Source organism: Penicillium waksmanii, assembly GCF_028829765.1.
Source record: "Penicillium waksmanii strain IBT 27052 chromosome Unknown utg000002l:1.0-3326099.0:1.0-3328782.0, whole genome shotgun sequence".
In the NCBI taxonomy this organism is placed as follows: Eukaryota; Fungi; Ascomycota; class Eurotiomycetes; order Eurotiales; family Aspergillaceae; genus Penicillium; species Penicillium waksmanii.
The window spans coordinates 2,450,244-2,472,747 of NW_026643249.1; the positions used below are offsets into that span (position 1 = coordinate 2,450,244).

At 50.5% G+C, this 22,504-nt stretch overlaps 9 protein-coding genes across 9 annotated transcripts; 4 read left to right on the forward strand and 5 right to left on the reverse strand.

Annotated features, from left to right (window-relative positions):
- Window positions 1–226: 226 nt before the first annotated feature.
- On the forward strand, window positions 227–4,192 carry N7481_002607 (uncharacterized protein; the record flags this gene model as incomplete). The annotated part of the gene is made up of 3 exons (XM_057261826.1): window positions 227–616; window positions 682–948; window positions 1,016–4,192. The coding sequence occupies 3 exons, from the start codon at window positions 227–229 to the stop codon at window positions 4,190–4,192; spliced, it is 3,834 nt and encodes a 1,277-aa protein (XP_057126758.1).
- Window positions 4,193–4,407: 215 nt separating this feature from the next.
- N7481_002608 (NAD(+) diphosphatase) lies at window positions 4,408–5,822 on the reverse strand (the record flags this gene model as incomplete). The annotated part of the gene is made up of 3 exons (XM_057261827.1): window positions 4,408–5,108; window positions 5,212–5,658; window positions 5,726–5,822. 3 exons carry the CDS (start codon window positions 5,820–5,822, stop codon window positions 4,408–4,410), a joined length of 1,245 nt encoding a protein of 414 aa, XP_057126759.1.
- A 2,047-nt stretch (window positions 5,823–7,869) lies between these two features.
- On the reverse strand, window positions 7,870–9,402 carry N7481_002609 (uncharacterized protein; the record flags this gene model as incomplete). The annotated part of the gene is made up of 1 exon (XM_057261828.1): window positions 7,870–9,402. One exon carries the CDS (start codon window positions 9,400–9,402, stop codon window positions 7,870–7,872), a length of 1,533 nt encoding a protein of 510 aa, XP_057126760.1.
- Window positions 9,403–10,010: 608 nt separating this feature from the next.
- Window positions 10,011–11,758, reverse strand: N7481_002610 (questin oxidase family protein; the record flags this gene model as incomplete). The annotated part of the gene is made up of 5 exons (XM_057261829.1): window positions 10,011–10,114; window positions 10,176–10,577; window positions 10,691–11,077; window positions 11,161–11,463; window positions 11,533–11,758. Coding segments are annotated over 5 exons (1,422 nt in total), but the record flags the coding sequence as incomplete, so codon positions are not given.
- Window positions 11,759–12,546: 788 nt separating this feature from the next.
- Window positions 12,547–15,128, reverse strand: N7481_002611 (TFIIH/NER complex ATPase/helicase subunit SSL2; the record flags this gene model as incomplete). The annotated part of the gene is made up of 3 exons (XM_057261830.1): window positions 12,547–14,870; window positions 14,930–15,049; window positions 15,101–15,128. 3 exons carry the CDS (start codon window positions 15,126–15,128, stop codon window positions 12,547–12,549), a joined length of 2,472 nt encoding a protein of 823 aa, XP_057126762.1.
- A 678-nt stretch (window positions 15,129–15,806) lies between these two features.
- N7481_002612 (uncharacterized protein) lies at window positions 15,807–16,423 on the forward strand (the record flags this gene model as incomplete). Its single annotated transcript, XM_057261831.1, has 4 exons — window positions 15,807–15,815; window positions 15,873–15,886; window positions 15,975–16,000; window positions 16,068–16,423. 4 exons carry the CDS (start codon window positions 15,807–15,809, stop codon window positions 16,421–16,423), a joined length of 405 nt encoding a protein of 134 aa, XP_057126763.1.
- A 587-nt stretch (window positions 16,424–17,010) lies between these two features.
- N7481_002613 (uncharacterized protein) lies at window positions 17,011–17,324 on the reverse strand (the record flags this gene model as incomplete). The annotated part of the gene is made up of 2 exons (XM_057261832.1): window positions 17,011–17,044; window positions 17,131–17,324. 2 exons carry the CDS (start codon window positions 17,322–17,324, stop codon window positions 17,011–17,013), a joined length of 228 nt encoding a protein of 75 aa, XP_057126764.1.
- A 1,455-nt stretch (window positions 17,325–18,779) lies between these two features.
- N7481_002614 (RNA polymerase II-binding domain-containing protein) lies at window positions 18,780–20,279 on the forward strand (the record flags this gene model as incomplete). The annotated part of the gene is made up of 2 exons (XM_057261833.1): window positions 18,780–18,929; window positions 18,990–20,279. The coding sequence occupies 2 exons, from the start codon at window positions 18,780–18,782 to the stop codon at window positions 20,277–20,279; spliced, it is 1,440 nt and encodes a 479-aa protein (XP_057126765.1).
- A 907-nt stretch (window positions 20,280–21,186) lies between these two features.
- Window positions 21,187–21,999, forward strand: N7481_002615 (uncharacterized protein; the record flags this gene model as incomplete). Its single annotated transcript, XM_057261834.1, has 1 exon — window positions 21,187–21,999. The coding sequence occupies one exon, from the start codon at window positions 21,187–21,189 to the stop codon at window positions 21,997–21,999; it is 813 nt and encodes a 270-aa protein (XP_057126766.1).
- Between the last annotated feature and the right edge of the window lie 505 nt (window positions 22,000–22,504).

Sequence of the window (22,504 nt, forward strand, 5' to 3'; positions counted from 1 at the left end):
CGCTAGATCCATTCATTACCAGTATTAATACCACTTCGATACAACACAAAGCTCCAAAAGCGCGGCGTTTGCTCAGCCTGCAGCTCGCAACCTTCCTCGCCCTCAGCTGTCAACTCGCATCTCCTCCGATATTATTTCCATCCCGCATCCGCACTATTACTCTTTCGCTCACATACCACTGCGGCATGATTATGTTTATCACAGTCACCAAAACGCGGGCGCAATGATGGACGCGACCGACGAATCTCCGGCACCGAATGCGCGGCCGCCTTGGACGAAAGTTCCGATCGCACAGCTGTCACCGACTCTCGAACAACCGGAGGAGAAATGCATACATGCGACCGTTACCCTAGTATGGCCATACTCGTCTTCAACGAAATCCCTTGCCCTGCTTCTCGCCGAACCGGACTTCCGTCTACGCCGGCTAAATGGACAAGTGAAAGCGGTCTTCCATGGACGCATCGCAGAGAAAGTCGCCGGGTCGCTAGTTGGGATCGGTGATACTGTTCGCCTTGCGCTGAAAGGCGTGAACTTTGCGGAAAATGGCGCCGTGGGTCAGACACCTGGGAGATCTATTGCGTGGGATGTACATTTCGACAATAACGTGTCACTTGAGGTATGTCCGGCGGGTTGTGCAAATTGTCAATGGGCCATGCGCTAAGCTAATGGGTTTAATTACAGATCGAATCCTCGAAGGGCCAGTCGACAGTCCACATAGACGAAACCCCGCTTGCGACGCATGAGGCCGAATTGCTGCCACCCTCGACTCCGCGTATGGTTTCGATAGACCCAGACAATGCTTTCGTCGCAAATGGAACAGGTGCTTGGGGATCGCCCGCTTTCTTACGCTCATCGCGATCCTCGTATGGCGAGACTCTCGATTCTGCTTACGACCCTTTTACTGAGGAAGATGGTTTTGTTCGTGGCAAAAGGGAGGAAGCGCCCGAGGTACAGCTTGCGCCGAGAGAAATGGCGGGTTTTAGATGAACCTGAGAGTCCACGTGAACGTGAACAGACTGTTGATTGGGACCAGGCTCTTGATGAAGACATGGATTTGGAACAAGATACAGCCTCAGTCGCCGATGTTGAACCGAGCGAGGAACCCTCAGATCATGTGGTTTCAATGCCCGAGAAAATAGTCACTGATGATGACCCATTTATTGAAAGTTCGGATGGTTTTGTCAAGCCTTCTCTCGCGCTGGCCGGAGGACTGTTCGGCAGAAGAGCATCACCTTCAAATAATGTATTCGAAAATGCCTCTACCTCTCCTACGCCAGCCGCCCACTTGCCTACTGATACACCTCAACTACGGCCCATCCCATCTCCCGGATTGCCGATTCCGTCTCCTATCGTTTCCGATCAAAATAATAGCCAAGGGTACTTTTCTCCTTTCCACGTCGTCCCGCAAGCCGAAGACGCTCAATCCCTATCTGTCGATGTCAACATTGACGCTACCAACCTGGGACTGCCCCACGACTCGGCAATTCCCATGGTAATGGAGAATGCAGAAAATAATGAATTGCCTTTCAGTCAAGGCGAATTCACAATTAATCAAACTGTCACCAGTCTGCAAGAACAAAACCAACACTTGCAGAACAACGCCGATATATCGATATCGACAAACCCGGTGGAGTTACTTGACTCTATCGCTCCACAACTTGCCGATATCTCTGAGAGGGCCATGTTCGATGTCGAGGCGGGAAATATTGAGGAAGTCGATGGAACGACTGTTACGGGAGAACTGCAGGGCCATACCATGCGCCACCCGGAAGTGGAAGAGGACATTGGGGCAGTTCCCACATATGAAAAAGAATACAACAGTCCCAGATCCGTACCAATGGCTGATGCAATGTTCAAAGGCATTGGCTTACGAGATGAAGCCGTTATTGAATTGACGGGTGAACGAGGGGTGCATACCCTTCTCGGTGTTGAGACCCCAGATCAAATCTCCAGTGTAACATCTCCCGAGCGGTATGATCGGTATGAGCCACAGCTCGACGCCGATGGAGGGAAAGGCGAATTGCAATCGGATGCAGAATCGGATGCAGAATCGGATGCAGAGGGTGGAAATTTTGCCGAGGGTGAGGACGACGATGATGATAATGACGGGTCACGCGATGCTTATTATGGGGACGAATACGAAGATTTCTCTGAGGAGCATTATGACGAGGAGGATGAAGAAGAGGAGTTCGAAACGGACAACCTTCCTCGACCGCACCCCCCTCATGAAGTAATAGTGTTAGATAGTGACAGCGATGACGAACTTGCTTCAGATCAAGTCCATGCGCCGCCGCCACCGTCACGTCCAGTGGACCAAGGACGAAGACCTGACATTTCATCGCCGGCAGAACGAACCCTCTCATCGTTGGCCGGGCTGGATAACGAAGAAGAATGGTCTGGGATTGAAGAGGAGGCAGCCTATGATGAGATGGAAAGCGCAGAATCGGAAGGCGACGAAGACCAAAATTTCGACGAAGATGATCGAGTCCATGACAGCGATCTGAATGACGAGTCGTCGGTTGACGTATTGGCCAGAACAGACTCCGTGTTTCAGCAGTCTACAGCCGAGCCTTCTGTCGAGTCAGAGCATGATTACCACGAAGTTGATGAGGAAGACTCAGAGGTAGAGGCGGCAGAAGAAATAGAGGATTACTCGGAAGCTGAGGGTGAAAATGAACCTGACGAGCGTTTTGAAAGGGTCGAAAGGCCACAACAGATCATCGATCTTGATTCGAGTTCGGACGAGGGTGAAGAGGCCGAGGAGCAAGTCGAGCAGCAATTCGAGGAGCAAGTCGAGGAGCAATTCGAGGAGCAAGTCGAGGAGCAAGTCGAGGAGCAAGTCGAGGAGCAAGTCGAGGAGCAAGTCGAGGAGCAAGTCGAGGAGCAAGTCGGGGAGCAAGTCGAGGAGCAAATCGCAGAGATTGATGAGCAAGCCAAAGAGATTGAAGAAAAGGCCGAGGACGAGGCCGGGCGATTCTCCGTCGACCCTGAAGCTCTTTCCCAACCCAACCATGGAGAATCCCATCACGGCATGGATGGGACAGACGATCAGCACACGCCGCCATCCTCTCATCTTCAACCGGTCCGTCAAACAATCGATAATGACCAGCCATCCTCGGAAGTTCAGGCTGGGGAGTTTCAGCGAGAATTGGAGGATAAGGATTCAATTGATGGAAATCTTGAATCAGTCTTAAATACGGCGGGCCAAGAGCTCCCAACTCCAGCACCTACCCAGGAATCACTGCCAGTGCCGCTGGGATCCTACAACACAAGCATTCCACCCAATGCTATACTAGATTCCTCCGAGCACCAGATCACATTACCACCGCCTACTCCAGGTCGCTCTTTGCGGTCTAGGCATCTTAGAGAGGATGAGCAAGTCGCACCCGATACCCACCCTGACACGGAAAGAGATGGCTTAGGGATTGAGCCACAGACTCCCGAACCCCCAAAGGTCCTCATTACAGCACCTCGGGCACCTGACCGCCACGCCCTTGGATTGCGCAGCAAACTCTCCTACTTCGCTCCCCTGGCTACACTCATCGATCATTACAATGCGCTCGTGGATACAATCTCGATTGTCCACGAGGCGACTCCAATCGCCAAAGCCGCCTCCGCCTCAAAGGACTTCTTCATAACCATCCAGCTCACCGACCCATCCATGGCAGGAACAACTCTCCAAGCCCAAATATTCCGTCGACGAAAGTCCGTCATGCCCTCAATCGTCCCAGGGAACGCGATCCTATTGCGCGATTTCAAAGTTCGTACTTACGATCACTCCATCATGCTTGTCAGCGTCGAGTCGAGTTCCTGGGCTGTATTCGATGGCACTGGCCCTAATGCACAGATAAATGGGCCACCCGTTGAGTATGGTGCTGAAGAAAGAGCTTGCGCATCTGACTTGCGGACGTGGTACAGCGATATCGGTATAGGCATGCTAGCAGACAGTGAGCTGCAGGCGGCAATCGAGAGGGATAGCATGGGGCGGGAGCTCAGTCCTGGCAGCGCGGGGCCGAGTGAAACAGGGAGCTTTGAATCGGGCTCTCGTGGCTTGCGCAGGTCACGGAATAGCCACCGGCGCGTAACTATCCATGAACTTCGAGACGGTACTCGCTATACCGAAGTGGGTTCCCCCAGCACTAAGGATAGTATCCATGAACTGCGTGACGGGACCGTCTACGCTACTCGGTGAGGTAAACTGATTCAACCAGGCTTGCCTTGTGATTTACAAGAACCATAAACAACATAAGAAGCAAATGAACGATTCTCTTTGATATGTACCTCTAGGTCCCTATACTCTGTATTCTGACCTCGCCACATCTACCCTCTATTCTATCTCCACCTATGTCCAATATGGATAATATGTACGTGAACCAAAAGGAACCAACGCATCCATCCAGATCTGATCTAAAGCGAGCACTTCTCACCACGGAAATACTCCGCATCAACCGCAGACCGAATCAACTGATTAGCAATAGCAGTAGGAGGCGGCAACTTCAAACCACCCTTATACTCCGCCCCAGTCTCAGCACTCAAATCACTAGCCCCAATCCGCAAAGCCTCCTCAACCTCTTCAACATCAAACCACTTCGCATCTTCCAACTCGGGATCATGCTCCAGATTAATCTTCTCATGAGCCGGCTCACTAACCTGCGCAATCGCACCAATCATCAAATTCGCCGGATACGGCCAAGGCTGCGAAGAATGAATAACGACTCGAGAAAGCGTCACGCCAGCTTCCTCCCACACCTCACGCCGAACAGCGTCCTCGATCGACTCTGCCGGCTCAATGAAGCCCGCTAGCGTGGAGTACCATTTTGGCGGGAATCGCTTCGACCGGCCGAGGAGTATTCGCTTGCCGTCGTGAGAGACTACGGCTACGATGATCGTTGGGTCGGTGCGTGGGAAGGAGAGGTTGGAGATTGTTGTGCGTGTGCTGCAGGGTGGTCGCTCTGTTGGGAGTCCTTCTGCGGACCTTGCTGCGTCACTGGGTGGACAGGCGCGCTTTGTTCCGGCGTTCACGGATAATGTGGGATTGCCGCAGGTGCCGCAAAAGGTATTTCTGTTGTTCCAGTCCATCAGGGCACGGGCTTGGGCGTAGATGGCAGCTGATATAGAGAAGGGTGTTAGCCTTAGGGTGATCTCTAGGTTCTTGAGCAGTCACCAAAAGCGATTGAGGTGTTGGTGTACTACCAATTGCAATTTACATACCTTCCTCCGGGGTAAAGGTTGAGATAACCCGGGCCTGCAAGAAGGACAAACCCTGTTCTTCCAAGGCACTGATGACATCTTTTGCGGCGGTTTGTTGCGCTTCAGAGCCGCGGGGTGTTACATCTAGTGCGAAGAATGGTGTACCGGTGTAGATCTTCCATGCCATGCCACTGTCCTTGTTACTTTCGTCCAGACCGAGGAAGATTAGATTGGGGTTTGTCTTGCGCGAGTCGAAGTTCTTGATCATCTCTTCCTCGGGGTGATCGAAGAAATCGGGGGCGACGAGTTTGCGCACTTCATTGTATTTGGCAGTGTACAGTTCGGCCGGAGAGCGGGTTAGCGGGGCGAGGTTGTTCAGCAAGACGAATTTGGTGGAAGGGTGCTTCAGGGCCGAGGAGAGGAATGAGTGCTCGGTTCGTAGGAAGGATAGTCGATTGATGGGGGAGCCTGTTATGGATCGGATGATTAGTTATTCTGTTTTCCAGTGCTTTCGGCTTTGCCGGATCAATCATACTGGAGAAATAGTTCACAGTCTCTTTGCCGAAGTGCCGCGACAACATGGAATCGGCGAGCGTGTGGGCCGGAGTAGGTAGTTGGGAGGAAGCGCTCATGCTGGTCAATCAATCTGTACCGTCGACGACTTCGACGAATTTACTATGCAGGAGGAATGCAGGAGGAGTGCAAGAGGGATGCAAGGGAGATAAAGGCGACTTCGGATTGCCGGATCTCCGCTGTTGCCCCCAATGCTTGCGACATCGCGGGGATTAATCAGCTCGGCATTTGTGATTGCCTGTATGTGAATAACCAATCTTTCTTCGGACTTAAGCCGATATAGCTTGTAGAGTGGTAAAATACTGGTTGTGATACGGTATTACAATAACCAGGGCCGGGAAACCCCCACACATGTGACCCAGGACACCGTAGGATTATTCTATCAAAGACCTCGTGGAACTCGACTAGTATACAAAAACTTGGATAATCAGTATAATACCATGTAATTGAACTCAGCCCTGGGTCAGAGCACAAGTTTGGAAGTTTTAGTCGGTTTTCAAGTTCAACTTGAAGTTAAGATCAGTGACCTCAGGCTCGGGACTGCAGCCGGACCAGATATATAGTATGCCTGGCTACTACCATTTATCCCCACCATTCAAGTTCAACTTGAAGGTTCACTCCTGGGTTGCTACTAGTGGCACCTTTAAGGTTACTATGCAGTAGCAGAACCAAACAAGTTTCAAATTAAAAATTGAATAAAGACAGGAATATACTACTATCTCCTACCTGAGGTACTACCCCGCTAGTACTAGTCCCTCATTTATTGCCCAGGTGTGTTTGATGTCCATCTTCCACAGCAGCACCACCCAACACCGCAATACCCTCACCTAGCAAGTTTTCAATAACAAAAAACTTGAAGAGGAGCCGATAAAAACCCTTTTCCTCCTTCTACCCAATCCAAAATAAAAAGCAAAAAGAGAGGTCGTGCCCGGAATCGAACCGGGATCGGCGGAATCAGAATCCGCAGTGATAACCAATTACACTACACAACCAATTGTTGGAGAAGGGCTAAGATTTTTGGCTTCATGACTCTAGGCCCATTAATATTGCCCAGATTTGGTTTCTTTTGGCACAGAGGACGGAGGTTCACGTGGAAATCCCACTATCCTTAGTTGACCATCTAGATGACTGGAAATCTCCTTGTGTATGCAGTTGCGAGTGATGAAGAACACTACAAATCTCGATATCTCTTCCAAATAGTCAGTCAACATAAGGTAATTTTTGTTAAATGAGCTCGCGGAGTGGTTCCGTCGTAAAGAAGCCGTGTTATCCTATTTTGGGACCGCGCACGGGTAAGCACGTTGATTAGTTCCCTTTATCTAAGGTATCTACGTTTGTCTTAGGGCACCAATATTCAGAGTTTGAATAATATAGCTTCTGAAACTGGAGTTCTGCGAGCAGAGCTAACCTCGTTCCTGAAAGTCTTCTAATTGGAAACTAAGGTGTCAGAGCAAGCCGATACAGTATGGCATTGTATGCAAGAATTTGGGTCTCTGGAGTAGTTAAATTTTCAAGGAGAAGAGTGGATTTGTTGAAATAGAGATCCATGGATTGAATCACGAATCGAAGAAGAGAAAATAATACATGAGGTGATATGTAAAGACAGTGTGTGAGTAGTTGGAAGGATCGTACTTGTAGTTTCGAGACTTTTGCAGGCTCAAGACTCAAGAGCTTTGCAATATGTCTCGCTTAGTGATCACGAGTCTCGCAAGGGTTGACATTTGTTAATCGAATGTTCGCTCTATTTGGCATTCCCGCCAATCCGAGAGATAACGTGCGCAAAAGCCGAGCTTTGTACCGTTTCAGTGAGTCCGTAAGAGAGATGGCCAACGGGCAGCCGACAGAAGAACTCTGATTGGATGGCAAGTGCAGTTACAAATGAAAGTGGTTGAATTGCAATAGATACAACAAGTATATGCATAAAAGATAGAGGTCATGACAGAAGAGCCCAAACGGCAACGCCAAATAATACAAAAAGAAACAAAAAGGAGAAAAAGTTCGCTGATGAGCTGCTAAAATTCGTGGTTCAAATCATCTGCCAGGTCGGCTCAATTTAGATGTTTTCGTGCATCATAAAACTATAAGGGAAACGAAGACGAAGACTTCTTAGTCCTTCCAGAACCAGCCACCCTTTGACTGATTTCCTGGCCCACCAGAACCCTCATCATTCGAGCGTGGATGAGTAACCTCAACCGATTCGTCTGTTTCTTCACGGCCATCGGCAAAGCGCTTGGTCTTCACAATTTTAGTTTCAACAGAGCCATCGGCCAAGCGTGTTCGTTCGGTCCGAGACATGGTCGATATAACGCGAGAAGGTGTGGTTTCTTGCGAAATATCCGCCTGCTTCGTCTCAGTCAAGTTGGGCGGAGTTTCGGGGACGGATTTTCGATTTCCGCCAGATACAAGATCCAGCCAGCTTTCGGTATCCTCAGTGCCCTGGTCATCATCGTATTGTTGTCGGCGAGACTGTTCCTGCTCTCGACGGCGCTCTTCGAGGAGGAAGCGAACAAGGGGACTTCCAACTTCTCCCCGCAGGACTTGTTGCTCTCGTTCCTCGATGTCGTGTAGGAAACGTTCGTACATATCCAATTCCGTGTCAGCATCTTGATTTTCCGACTCGAGCTGCTTTCTGTTTTCGATCTCGGCGTCGGTCTCGGGGCGCGGTTCAGGCAAGGCACGGTTGTCATCACTGTGGCTCGTACCCGTGAAAGTGATACCAGACCAAGGAGAGATATCCGAGCCCCCGGATGAGTATTTCCAACGATCGCCCAGACTCCCGCGTTTCACGAGGCCATGCAGCCATTCTGTTCCATTTTCGGTCTTGCCGGCTTGCAGCGTATCATTGTCGAGCATCGGCTTGCCGTTTTCTAAGCGGAGCAGATCCTCGAATGCCTCACGCCATTGCGGCTCATTTGGATCGCGGTCCGATTCTGGTTGGAAAGAAGACATTATAGAGGAGAAGACGCCCTGGTCCCGTTGTGCGCGATAATGAGCTTGATGTTCGAGGTGGAGAGGCGAGTAGGGGCTAAACGCGATGTATGTGAGGGGCCAGGTCGGGGAGCTGCTTTCTTCAAACATATCGGGAAAGAAGTATCGATTGCTGGGGTGGAGAAATGATGGTGAGAAGGGGAAGAATCGATCCTCGAACCGGTCGACAACGGACTCGATGCCGAAGAAGTCGGAGTGCGCGTTGCGGGTATTGTGGTTTCTTTCTTGATGGGTATTCCGGGGATGTTGATTGTTGGGATTCCCAGGTTGCGATGGCCCGGATGTGTTGCCTCCGTTGTTATTGTCCTGGCCACTTGAGGAAGATCCTTCTGCGCCTTGGTCACGCGCGTAATTGCGATGTCCAGGATTGTCGCCACCAGAGCGTTCCCGGTATTTTCTTTCCTCGTAGCCGTTGTCCTCGTTAAATATAGTCCATCTGTCTGATTGAGGGCGCGATATGTTCGATGGGAGTCCAGTGACGGACTGGAGTAGTGAAGAGACCTGTTCATCAGCGAAGCGCCGGAAGACGACGAATGGGTTGCTCTCGCCGTCCCAGTCTTGATCACGAGGCATGTTTGTATTTTTATCTCGATTGTCGGTATTATTGTCTTTGGAGTTGTCTTGTTTCTCTGGGTCGCGATCGTTCGGCATAATGATGATGAAATGGAAGGGGAGAAAGTAAGAAAGTTCAAGTTGGGTCGATGAGAAGCTGTTGGGGGGGGCCCCACTCACGTGGCGAGGTGAGCCCCACTGCCATCTGCTTTTCCTATTCTTTTTCGCTGCTTTTTCGTCCTGCAGTTGAGAATATCTTATGATATTCTTGTCATTTACTTGCTTCAATGCTACTTTGTATCCTCAGGCCTCTTCCTTTTATTGATTTATCATCAACCAGTTCCCTTTTTTATGTACCCTTTGTTTGGTTGAGATCACCTGCGTCATAGTTCGACCCACTGCAGCTTTTAGGGCGGAATCCCATACTTCCAAGCGGGCCCGATCCAACAGTTGCGGGCCTCGCCGGCCGAGCCAAGATATTGAATGGTCGGCGAATATCTCTGAATTGACAATTTGAATCTACAGACAAAAGTGATTTATAGTTTGAATATTGCTTCAGGTCACCCGCTTACAACCAATTAATCAATCGATTGGTTACACTCAAATGATGTAATGGCATTCTGAGGTATTCAGTACACAAGATGAATTAAATAATTACAACCCCGAAATAAGTAATGTTCAATTTACCAAAAGGCAAACTTTGCTTCTCACAGACGAGATCTTCCAGCCAGATTCGTCCACGCCTCATCGAACCCAGTTGACCGGATCCACATCGCCCCCTGATCAAGTCCATCAACAGTGGAGTCAACAGCTGCAACAAGCAAAGTTAGAAACAGTGGACATGACATTTCACACGGAAAGATTGAACTCACCCATATTACCGATTCTCAGCCACATATCTCCGGAGACGGGCATCTCCGAGTCTTTATCCGCTACCCGACAAACCTCCTCCCCATGCGCCAGCGCTCTGACAAGTTTGACCAAATGCCCATCATCACCGGGATGCTTGACACAGCGCGAAAATAAAGTCGGCCAATCATTCGTTATGGGGTACTCTGTGACCTCGTTTAGGCGTAGCTCAGGCGAGCCGCGTGAAACGTACATCACGAGATCCATACGACCCTTCCATTCCAATAGACGGAGCTTGGCCTGTGTGTCTAGGAAAGGGAGCTGGGCAATTTTGGAGAAAAATATCGACGAGTTGACGCAGTGGATGAAGAAAAAGTCTATCTTGACTTTCTTGTCGGGTCTCTGCGCGGCACTTGTGTAGTACACTATGTAGTCACATAGGTTAGTTATCTTGTCAGTCGCGGCTTCAAAGCTGCAAAATTGCACATGCAAAAAGGCAACAGCCAAAATACTCGAAACAAAGCAAAGCAAAACTCACCAACGGTATTAATCATATCAGCGATCCGCTCCTGAATCTGATCCTCAGAAACGGTATACTGAGCCGCATATTTCAACATCTCATCGCCAGCCCGACTCAACGGCCCCTCACGAATCTTATTCCCATCAGTCCATTTAGTACTATGCGCCAATTTCTCGTCGGCCCGAATCTCGTTCAAAAGCTGTAATAGAGACTTTTCACCCCGCTTCCCGATCCCACCTGCTAGTTTCTCCGCTGGCAGGAAGTACTCACGTCCTATCCAGTCATCGTGAACGGCAGCTTGCGCAAGCGCCTGGGCCACAATGGCTGGCTGGTTAAATTCCAGTCCGAACCCGAGATGGATTAGAGGGTGAATGAGGCCTGCTCGATTCTTGGTGAGTTTTATGTCTGCAAAAGTGGGGGTTGGACTCTGATGTCTATACGCCCCCCCCCCCCCCCCCCACCGACTAGATTGCATCAAATGAACTCACCTCCAAATAATCTCGACAGCATACTCTCCGCTCGCTGGTCACCAGCAAAAACGTATTCCTTCAGCACAGCATCCACACCCTTCGCATCAATCTCCTCCTGGAAGAAGATCAAGTAATTAGGATAGTTCTCCTCCTTATGAAATCCCTCCTGGAATTTGATCGGGTCATGAAACCCCTCGACAACATCTCTGTCAATAGGCTGAGCCGGTCTCTGATAATTTCTATTCCGAACATAATTCTTTCGAATATCATCCGGTGATGCTCCGAGAGAAAAAATGCTCAGAACCCCGTGTACTATGTGGTCTTTATTTCACCATTAGACGCGTTAGCCCAGTCAAAAAGACAAGACGAAGGGAACTTGAATTCACGCACTATGAAATCCTTCATCGTTAAAGAAGACATGGTGATTTTCCATATCCTCTTGCAAGACTTCGCTCGCCGCGCGCGCCGCTTCTTCCGTGGCCCCGGCCGTGAAGACCCCCCGAGTCCGTAGCGGGCGATAAATGGATCTCCGTCGCTGTCGCCATATTTGAAAAGTAGCCGCGATGGTTCCAAGAGTTGTATGAAACGGGCCGAAATCGAGGAGTCGAATAGCCGGCTAGAGGCGGCAAAGATGGTGGGATCGAGAAACTTGGAATAGTACTAGTAGCCTGGTAGCTAGAACACCTTCGGAGTAATATTGAGAGAGAAGTTCGTGAACAGATCATTCCTCCATGTCTGATTTTCAGGTCCCCAGAATGGGACTTCGGGAGGAGGGACAAGGGGGGGACTTTATAGCGAAATGATCGCAGCATGACACATTACTAAGTCGGCGGGTAAAACGCGAAAAGCCCGTTCTGGAGCCCATGGAAAGACTCTGGGGAAAGCTCTTCAGACCTCAACCCCCCATTCTCGTAGACCTATCAGCATGCGGGGATTAGTGGGAATATACTGGACCCTTTCGGACCTCGCACGCTTCGGGGGGAGGCGTCGGTGTTTGGGCGCTCCGACATGACGAACCACACGTCATAGGAACAACAAGCTAGACCGGGCTTGCTGACTGATGGGGTTGCAGAGCTCGTATTCAAAAGAACTTATTAGCAAACTTCTTGAACTGTTTCTGGGCTAGGTTAGGCTTGATTGGAAATAGCTATATTAACTCGAATATTAGGAATATTGAATTTGGGTATATTTTCATTCTGGGGAACTAAAAAGGACAAAGCTTGCATGATCCACGTAGCAGAATGGCAAAATAAGCAACGCTCGGCCCAGCCCAGCCCTCTCTTCCCCGGTCTGTACTACTATTAACAATTTGAGTCAAAATCTAGACAAATTATCTCAGCAATCAAGCTCTAGAATGCATGCGAGGCAGCCTTCATCTTTTTTGCACCCGCATCTCTAACTATCTTATGCCTCCTCTCGTGCTTTCCGCGCCCGCTCGCGGTCTCGTTGCATCTTCTTGAACAATGGATGATGAGTACCCTTGTCCTTGAGTTGCTTATTTCTGCTCTTGTTGTATTCAATATATGCCATATCATCACCGCCGGCCAGACCACTAAGGGTAGCTGCGCTGCGCTTGGCCGTTGACTTCTTGCCCGGGCGACCCTTAGCAGAGCGCATTGAGAATAAGTCATCCGTGACCTGTTCCACGTCTGCTGATGATTCGTTCTGCAGCATGACTTCCTGGAGCAATTCTCGACGCTCGGCGGGAGTGGCATACGATAAACCTTCGTAGTTGTCAATGCCCTGTAGATGGGTGATGACTTTGAATGCGTAACCCTGGTCAATCAGGAATGCCTGTCGCTTGGCCGAGTAAACCATCTCATGAGTATCTTTGGACACAAGTGAGTAGAAGAAGGCATTGAAGCCCTCGTCATTACGACGCTTGGCCCGGAGAATACGACCCAGACGCTGTGCCTCCTGACGGCGAGAACCGTAGTGGGAGGAGATCTGGATCAAGCAGGTAGCCTCTGGCAAATCGAGCGAGGTGTCTCCAATCTTTGATAAGAAAATGGTATTCACCTGCTCGTTGTGCTGGAAGTTCTCCAGAATGCGCATTCGCTCGTTCTGCGGGGTTCCACCGTAAATGTATGCCTTGTTCAACTTCAGTGCATATCGCTCCAAGGCATAGACGTTATCGGAGAACACGATAATCTTGTCGCCTCGCTTCTCGTGGAAGTCGATCAAGAATTGACACGCTTGGAATTTGCGAGGGTTCATGATGTAGAGCAAAGCCTGCTTCCTAGAACTCTCGCGTAGGTATTCGGAGTAAAACTCCGTTGTCATTGGGCACCACACCTCGGCACACTGGACCTTTGCAATGTGACCCTGTGCGGCCAGTTCCATCCAGTTCGCTTCGTAAAGCTTTGGACCGATAAGGAAATTCAGATCCTTAATCTTGTCATCCTCACGCAGAAGAGTGGCTGTGAGACCAAGCTTGCTCTGAGCAGCGATCGCAGATGTGACCTTTCGGAACATGGAGGCCGGCACAACGTGCACCTCGTCAAGAATCATCATACCCCATTCCCGAGACTGAAGCCAGTCCATCATCTTCTGGGCATCGTAGGAACGCGCTCGCGTTTGCGACACCATGGAGTAGGTGGAAACGATGATACCGGTTGACCGCTTGAATTTCTCTTTGTGGTCCGAAGTGAAAATGGCAATGTCACTTGGGTCGATCGTTGTCCAGCGTAAGAACTCATTTCGCCACTGAACGACCGACATGGAACTAGTGCAGAGCACGATCGTGCCTTTTTTGATTGTCGCTGCCGCTGTAATGCCGACTAGGGTCTTGCCGGCACCACAAGGAAGAACAATGATACCACTCTTTGCTCGTCCATTACCAAACATCTTACTCAGACTCTTCTCCTGGTATGAACGAATCCGAGCAGCGGGCTTCAGGTCCATATCAAGATTGGGGTTGACCGTGTCTCCTTGGAAATCGTATTCTTCCAAGGCGGGACATCCAATTGCTTGACAACGAGCCTTGACCACTTCGACACCAGTTGCAGGAATCTCAAAGCTGTATGTGGTGGCTTCTTCATTGTCATCCTCACCAACGTCATCAATTCCATAGTCCATTGCAACCTCTGCGTTCTCCTCCCTAGGGGCAGCAGGGGCTTCTTGTTGAGTGCCAGTTTCTCTCACACCAGCTGCATCCTTTGTTCCGGGAATGACAAGGCCTCCCATTTTCGGGGCAGCTCGCTCGATAATTCCTTCTGTGCTTTCAATTCGCTGGGGCCCAATCACTTCATCCTTGAGCAACCGCTGCAGCATTTCCGGATCCGTTGTTTCCACGTAGTAATGATTGTGTCGGAGAACCATCTTAATCTTCCCGTACGATTTGGTGAATTCGATAATGAAAGTCCGGATAGTTTCCGGCAACGGCGTTTTCGAGAGACGGTCCAAGAAGGCAACAATATCCTGCGGTTTCAAACCAACGGAAACCGCCGCATACAAACTATGACCCGTCAAGCGGTATTCGTGCAGGTGGGTCGGACGCGATAAGGGCTCCGCGATGGTTGTGAGGAAATCCTGGGCCTGGGGTGCCAGCGGGGAGAAACTTTCGAGAGTGATCGTGCCTTTTACCGGCTCGATCCATAACGGGCGGTTGTAGTGGTCGCGTTTGAGAGGGAGGGCAGACAGGTCCTTGTAGCCAAATCTAGGATCGGTCCTGTTGTTGACTTGAGATCGCTTGCTGAATGACTCCAAGGAAAACTTGCTGACGACCTCTTTATCATCCATTTAGCATTCCGGGTTCACTCGGCGTGGGCGGATTGCCACACTGTACCTTTCAAGTTATCCTTCCCCTCTGGCACGTCTTCCGGATCCGAGTATTCATCGCTGCTGGATATTTCCGTAAGGTCTGGAACTGGCGTGGGGCGTTTCGAGGTACTGCTAGACCGACCACCTATTTCAAGTAAGTTATTGATCGTTTGCCGTGGGTGTTGGAGAAACCTACTGTCAGTCGCCTTGCGCTTGGGAGGCATCGCGCGAGGTGTTTTGTGGAGTCGAAGGGCCGGGTTTGAGTTCCAGGATAAGGATATTGGTGGGAAATGCTATAGGATGAGACAGGAGCTGCCTCTTAGCAAAAGGTTCAAGCCTGCATGCCACGAGAGTGCTGGGTCGCAGAAGACAGGCGGCGTCCGCCGACTGAAGATGCGACCAAACAGGGACTTCGTTGATGGGACTAATAACGGGTTTGATGAGATTTAGAAGGAGCTAGAGATCAGAGAGATGGTGGTAGAGAATGAGGGTATCGGTGGTGGGATGTGAAAGAAGTGCAAACCAAAAGGTGATGATGACCAGTCTTCAATCTTGACGGTTGATAAGCCGCCTTAGGCAGAAACTGCCGATTAGAGCCGCCTGGAGACATCCCTAGGGTATCATAGGGTAGACTTACTGAACCAATCGTGACAAACGCCGTTGGATAACATAACTGATCGAAACTATTTTGATATAATTTTGTTTCCTTTCTAAAGATATACACCTTCAAGTAAGCAAATTAGTCTAGACTTTTGCTATAAACTGTTGTTATTGCCCAAATCTTCATAGACGGTGATCTCCACACCGCCTTGCGCAGCCGAGTTTCGGCCGCGGAGCCTGGACTGACGTAGAAGAACAGCACCTTCATTCTCCTCCCTGTCCAACTCGACCACTTTGCAACAATGAATACAGTATGTCTGACATCCCTCGGAAGAAAACAGTCAAAGCTAATCGCAATGCATCTTTAGATCCGTTCTACTTGGTGAGAACCCCACCGCCCAGCCATGAATTGAAGCTGTCGGAACCCCGATTGGACATTGGCATACTGATAGAAGATGTTTCTGGAACAGGCTTGGCTGGGGCACCCTTTGTGTCGGTAAGTACTTGAAGAAGCTCGCCTGGGATTCAAAGATCCCGCCAATTCTAACCTTCCCCCTTCTCAGCTGGCGGCGGTGCCTACTACTTCGCCAAACAGTCCGTCAATGCCGATCGGCAAGCTCGGTTTGAAGCCGATATGAAGCGCAAGGCGCAACTGAAAGCGATGGAAAACGATCACAAGCGGCAGGCCGCCATGACTGCACCCGCACCGGATCCGACCGACGACGCCAGCTTGAAACGAGCCAATATGACACGATTCCAAAACGCGGCGGACGATGTCGCCTCGCCGAGTGCCGAAGCTTCGCACGACCCGGCACCGACCCGCCATGAACCTATGACGGAGAACGATCGAGTGCTGGAAAAGGGAAAATATGAGGCGGCCCAGCCGTACCGTCCTCCTAGCGGGAACCGGTTCAGTTGAGGATATGGCTTTGGCTCTCCTTGTACATTCTTGGTTGTGTAAATTATTTACCCTGTGGGCACATTAGAGATGATTTCTATTTCATTGGATGGCCCGAGATGGCCCGTATTTTCTGTCATATGGAGCTTTGTCCTGAGACGAGGGTACTGCCGTGTCGAACAATCTCGATCTATGTATGGCTTATGATCCCTCTTTATACTATGCCCCTGTCTGTCATTTACTCGTGCTTCAGATGTCGCCAGTTGGATGGATATGCGTCTGGATTGAGAGGACTGTGTAGCTAGACACTATATCTAACTCCCGACAAGCGTTGCCCGGATCTGCTATCTGACAACGACGCCATAACTCATCTCATCACTGGTGATTAAAGATGATACCCAGTGGACACGACATGTCTCGCCCAGGAGAGAAAGACAAAAGTAGTAAAAAATAAGACACAGAATAAAAGAACGCCGTTCCCAAACACCCGTGACCTCATGCATCATATCAAAAGTCCCATGCTGGCGCCCGCACCGAACAGCGGAACCCGTATCGACGGAAATAAAAGCAAAAAAAGAACATCGTGGCTGCACTCGATGGCGATCGGTCTAGCGTGCATGGAAGCAGAGCGGGGGGTGGGGCCTATCGAGCCGTCAGTCAGTATTGTTACTCCGCGTGTGCATGCATCGTGTGGCATGCAGGACTCTACTGGTGGATCCTTAACTCACTTATTGCCTTCAGGGAACCCAGAGCTTTTCTGACGCGAGCTTTCCAGAGCTGGTGGAATAAAAGGCAGCGCCACAGCGGCGGCCAGACATGAAGTAGTCACGGCGCGAGCTGCGCGGCTATCGGGACGTGGACGGTGGGCAGAAAAGTGCCGGATAGTAGGGCGAGCGAGTTGTACGGCGACGACAGCGGCCATTGTGGGCGGGAAGAAAATGGTTGAGGGGGAAAAAAAGAGGGCGTGGAGTGGTTGTGTTGTGTTATTGTTGGGTGGGTGGCGTGATGTCCAGTATTTATACAAGTTACTAGCAGTAGTTATGTAGTATGTAGCCGGGAGGAACCTCAGTTGGATCACGCGAGTACCAGTAACTTGAATGTAATAGGGCTTGCAAGGTTTTGGGGAGGAACGACAGGGGGCCAAGGCTTTTTATAGATTGCGCGATCTCGTAGAAGCATTCCATCACACACAGAGAGAGACAGTCAGGCCATGCGAGTGCGCAAGTGACCCGTGTGTGGGGGGGAGCTGCGGGGACTGCAGCTGCAAATGGGCTGATTCTCCTCTAGGGGACCCAGCTGGAAGCCTTCATCCGGGGTGATCAGACAGATCTGCGACAACTGCGTCGGGTGGTCGGCAGGCAATGCGCGCAAATCGCGGCGAACTCACGCCATCGCGGGGTCCCAAATAGAAATCACATTAAAGACGCAGTGGGCAGTGGGCAGTGGGGCCGGAATTTGCCCCTCCCCAGGGCTAATAGCACAAGGCAGAAGAGACAAAAGAGGGGCGTCAGGCGTCACCGCGTGGAGGGAGGATCGTCAAGGCAGAAAGGAGCTCCCCCTTCTATTCAAATTGTAGACTGAGGGCGGAGCACGAATAGCCGGTCTGCTTTACCGGTGGGTAAATCTTATCATCTGGGTCCAGCAACAGGAGATCGTCGGATAGACGCCAGGCAGATTTGCCGGGGTGGGGGAGGGGGAGGGGGAGGCAGATGGAGAGGCAAAGTAATATGGATGGATGTAACATGATTTCTCAAATATGAACTCCCTTGACCTTGGAACCGTCTGACCATTTACAGGGCGCATGACTGAATTATATCGACCAGAACTAGTTACTAGCTACTACTATACGAAGGACCCTTCAACTGGAAAACCACGCATAGTTCGGGTTCCATTTTCCCTTTACTCGATATTCTGGTGGTACCTCAACTTCAAAGGCTAGAGTACATTGTCTTTCACATTGCTCAGTGTTTACTACTTGGTACTAGTTCTCTAGTAGTTCAAGTTAGTTCATATTGACTATGGTAGCTAACTATGCGGGGAATGTGTACTAACTGGATGGATATATGCCATATTTGAGAGATATCATGGACTTAAGTCCACTCCGCAATAAACTGGTGAGCCTGCTTGATTTAAATAGATACACAGGAATAATTCCGAAACTCCGTTTTTTATACTTACTAAAAAAAAAAAAGGCCAATCGTAGATGTGGACTCGATAGTAGGTCATTATATCTGGGCCCACGTGACCACCTGGGAGGAGCTCCGCCCGACGAAGGTCACGTGTGATAACTGTATTGTCGCTGGTCCAGCGCAGGGCAATTCGAGCTCTATCTCCCCCAAGCTTGGAGCTCAATTCGCCTTGACGTACCCTTCTGGCGATGGCGTCCCATCAACTCGCCATTGCAAAGGCATCCTTCTCAGCTGGCCTTTTGCGGCCCGATCCCACCAGTGTGCCGCGTGACGACATCGCCGCCTTTCACTCTGCCCTCGACCGGGCGCTGTCGCGTTGCTCCTCAGCAAACATCCAGGTCTGATCCGTTGCAACTTCTTGCTATCCCTCCGTTACTAAACCCATCCGACAAATTCAGACCTGCAAAGAATGGCTCCTCCAATATGTAGCCTCGTCGGCCAACCGGCTGGCAGGCCTGGCTAAATATCTGGTGACACTGGCCGGCTCCTTCGCTGAAGACCCAACAGGCGCTCGGCCAAAACCCTCGCCGAAGCGCCGGAGACTCCACATTCTATACCTCCTCAACGATCTGTTCCACCACAGCAAGTATCACCTGGATACCACGGCTATCTTCTCCACGGTGAGCGGGTCCCTGCAGCCATATGTCGTGGACCTGCTTGGGCACGCGGCAGCCTATGATCGACAGAAATATCCCCGACACCATCGGCGGCTAGATGATCTACTAGATATCTGGTCCGAGCACGGATACTTCAGTCCCGACCTGATCCACAAGTTACGAGAGGTGGTGAAGAACTCGGCCTTGACAGGTGCCGCCCCACCCTCATCGACTGATGTCTTGGCTGGCGAGGGAGATACCACGAAGAAGTTGCCCGGGAAAGACACACCTTTTGTCATGCCATCGACACATGGTGACCCCTCGACTCCATACTATGACCTTCCGGCAGGTAACATGATCCCGCATATCATTCCTAATTCGACCATTCCCCTGCGCGCCGAGAGCATCAAACCACTACAATTCATGGCTGGCCCTGCCGACGAAACACTCGTTCAGGCCCTCAAAGGCTTTTTGAAGGATGTCGATCAGATTTATGGCATAGAGGAGCTTGTGAAAGACAACGGAAACACGGATGTAGATGAAATGGGTCAAAGGGTCGTTCGAGACGAGATAACGGGTGATATCCTCGACGGTGAAACCTACTATGGCTGGTCTCGTGCGTTTTGCCAGCAGATGAAGAAAAGGCCAGATGACTCCCGTAGCCGCAGTCGAAGCCGCAGTGGGACTCGGCATGATTCCAAGCGACGACGTTACAGTGACAGCTCTATGAGTGATGACAGCCGACGGTCTCGGAGTCGGTCTCGGACTCGTGCAGATAGGCGTGAGCCTAATCGCTATGGGTCTAAGTCTCGATCTCCAAGCCCATACTCGCCAAGAGGACCATCACCGCCCCGATTCCCGCCCCCTCATCAACCCTCTCACCCTCTTCCTCCTCATCCTCCACCACAACATGCCAATCACCCTCCCCATCCGTCACATCAAAACCACCCTTACAATGCACAATATGGTCATTACAATGCCAACTTCCCTCCTCCACCTCCACCTTCCTACCCTGGCGCCTGGCCACCTGCCCCACCCCCACACATGCCGGGAATGCCCTTCCCCCCCACCGGGGCCGGGTATCAATCATAACCCTCCAGCATTCCCTCCTGCTTTCTCTGGCTACCCTCCCCATATGCCTGTACCGCCTGAACAACCTCTTCCTCGCGGGCAGTATCACTTCCCTCCTCCACACTCTGGTGGTCAGCATGGAGGGTCCTGGGGTCCTCCAGGTGGACAAAACTGGCGATGAGAACTCTATGTACCACTACATTTATGATATGATATCCAAAATGCCAAAAATATTGCAAAAATTACCTCATGCTTACTACTAGTAGTGCTACTAACAAATTACTCAATTGCCTCATTTACATACGGCGCTCTAACTTGGTAACACCGAGGAGCCATTCAATACCACGCATGCATGCTTGTCTAGCTCTGAACTTAAAGCCATGGGGTTTCAAGATTATTCTCTCTGTAGCCACACCTGGTGACTTTGCATATATCTACTAATAGTCCTGGACCACATGTATAGCAAGATCGAAACCAACCAGACCGGAACCCTGCCCCGAACCCCCACGGAAGTTTTGTCCTTGTGAGATATACTCCCTTATACCCTAAACCTGGGTACCTTTATCCAATAAGCTAAAAACAAATCAGATTACAAAGATTTCCGTAATTGGCAGGAGCGGCTGTTATGGCTGCTCTCCCAGGGAAGGCGCGGAAAATAGCCGCCCACCGCGCGCCTCATGAGTTCATTCTTTCCTTTAGTTCTCTTGATCTTCTTCCTCCTCGCCATCTCCAGATCCATCTATCTCTCATCTCTCACCTTTCATCAGTTTACTGTTGCGATAGTCAGATCAAGCATTTGTATCTCTTTCGGCTGTACCAACTCACAGGCCCGCCCTGTGATGGGCTTCATCTTGTCCGCACCAGATCCGTGAGTAAAGGATGAATCTTGTTGTGACCACCCTCTGAGTTGACCTGCAGCGATCCAGCAATGCCTCCCGTGCTGTCAAAGATGGACTCACCCACCTCGTTTGGGCTGAGTCCCGTGCAAAAGACCGAGATGATGACCTGCATACATACGGCCATCGAAGACCTGCGAATGGAAGTGATGCCATCAAAGGCCAACCAAAAGAAGAATCCGAGATTGATCCCGCAAATCAATATTACCCCTCCCTCTACTACTGCTACTGCTACTCCTCCTGTTACATCGACCGCCCCAATTTTCGACGCTGGGAAGGCTAGCAATTGGGTAAATTCTGAGATCGGATATTTCTTTCCCGACCCAACTCGTGACGAGCATGTACGGATGGTGGAGGGCGCCCTTTTCTTTAGCAATGCCCTTGCTTTTGTCAACCATCTCCGGGCCCTGTCTGCCTTCAAGAACGAAAACACTATCCGTCTGAACATCTACTCTTGCCTGCGAGGCGAGGCACTGGAATGGTTCATCTCCGAGCTTTCGCAGTCCGAGAGAGAGAAGCTCCGAAGCTCGTCTCTGGAGGAAGGATGGATTGAAACTCTAATGAAGCGATTCAAGACTCCCCCATCTCACGCCCTGAAGACTCTGAAGAGGTCCAAGTACAACTGGGGAGATGTTCGATGCCAGCGCTCTCTGGTCATGTGGGCTCACAATATGTTGCGTTTGGCCCAGGAATCGAACGAATACCCAGTAGCCTGGCAACAGATACACGCAGTATGGGACCAGATTGAGATCCCGATCCGAGGAAATGTCAACGAGCCATCGTCAGGGACTACTGTTGCGAGCTTCATGGAAGAATTAGACGGATGGTACAATCTGTGGCGCTAGGCAGCACCCAGTCTTGTCGCCATCAACACAGATACTTTTGATGACGATTTAGAAAACGGTTACCCGGGAAATGTATTTCATCGTTGGAGTCTGGAAAATTCTCATAAGAATCAGTGCAGCCAATTTTCTCCCTTCTCAATCCTGCCCCCCCCCCCCATTTCTTTCGTGTCTTCATCATTCAGTGACACCACAACCCCCCCCATTATCCGAACCGGTGGTTTCTCCGAGGCCAAATAGAGCTACATATCATTGCCCGCCAGCTTTTTGCTCATTGATATGCACTTCTTGGAAGACAGCCATGGTCGGCAGTTCACGGACGTGGTGGTTGTTTTACTTTCCTTGTTCTTTCATCCCCACTTCTGATTCACAGTTACAATACTCTACTCAGTCATCCATACTCTAGCTTTCAAAGGTACATCGGAAGAATAAATTATCAAACTTCTACATCTATCCTGCATTATTCATTCACGTCTCTGGATTCATGCCTTCAGTACTAGTACTCCTT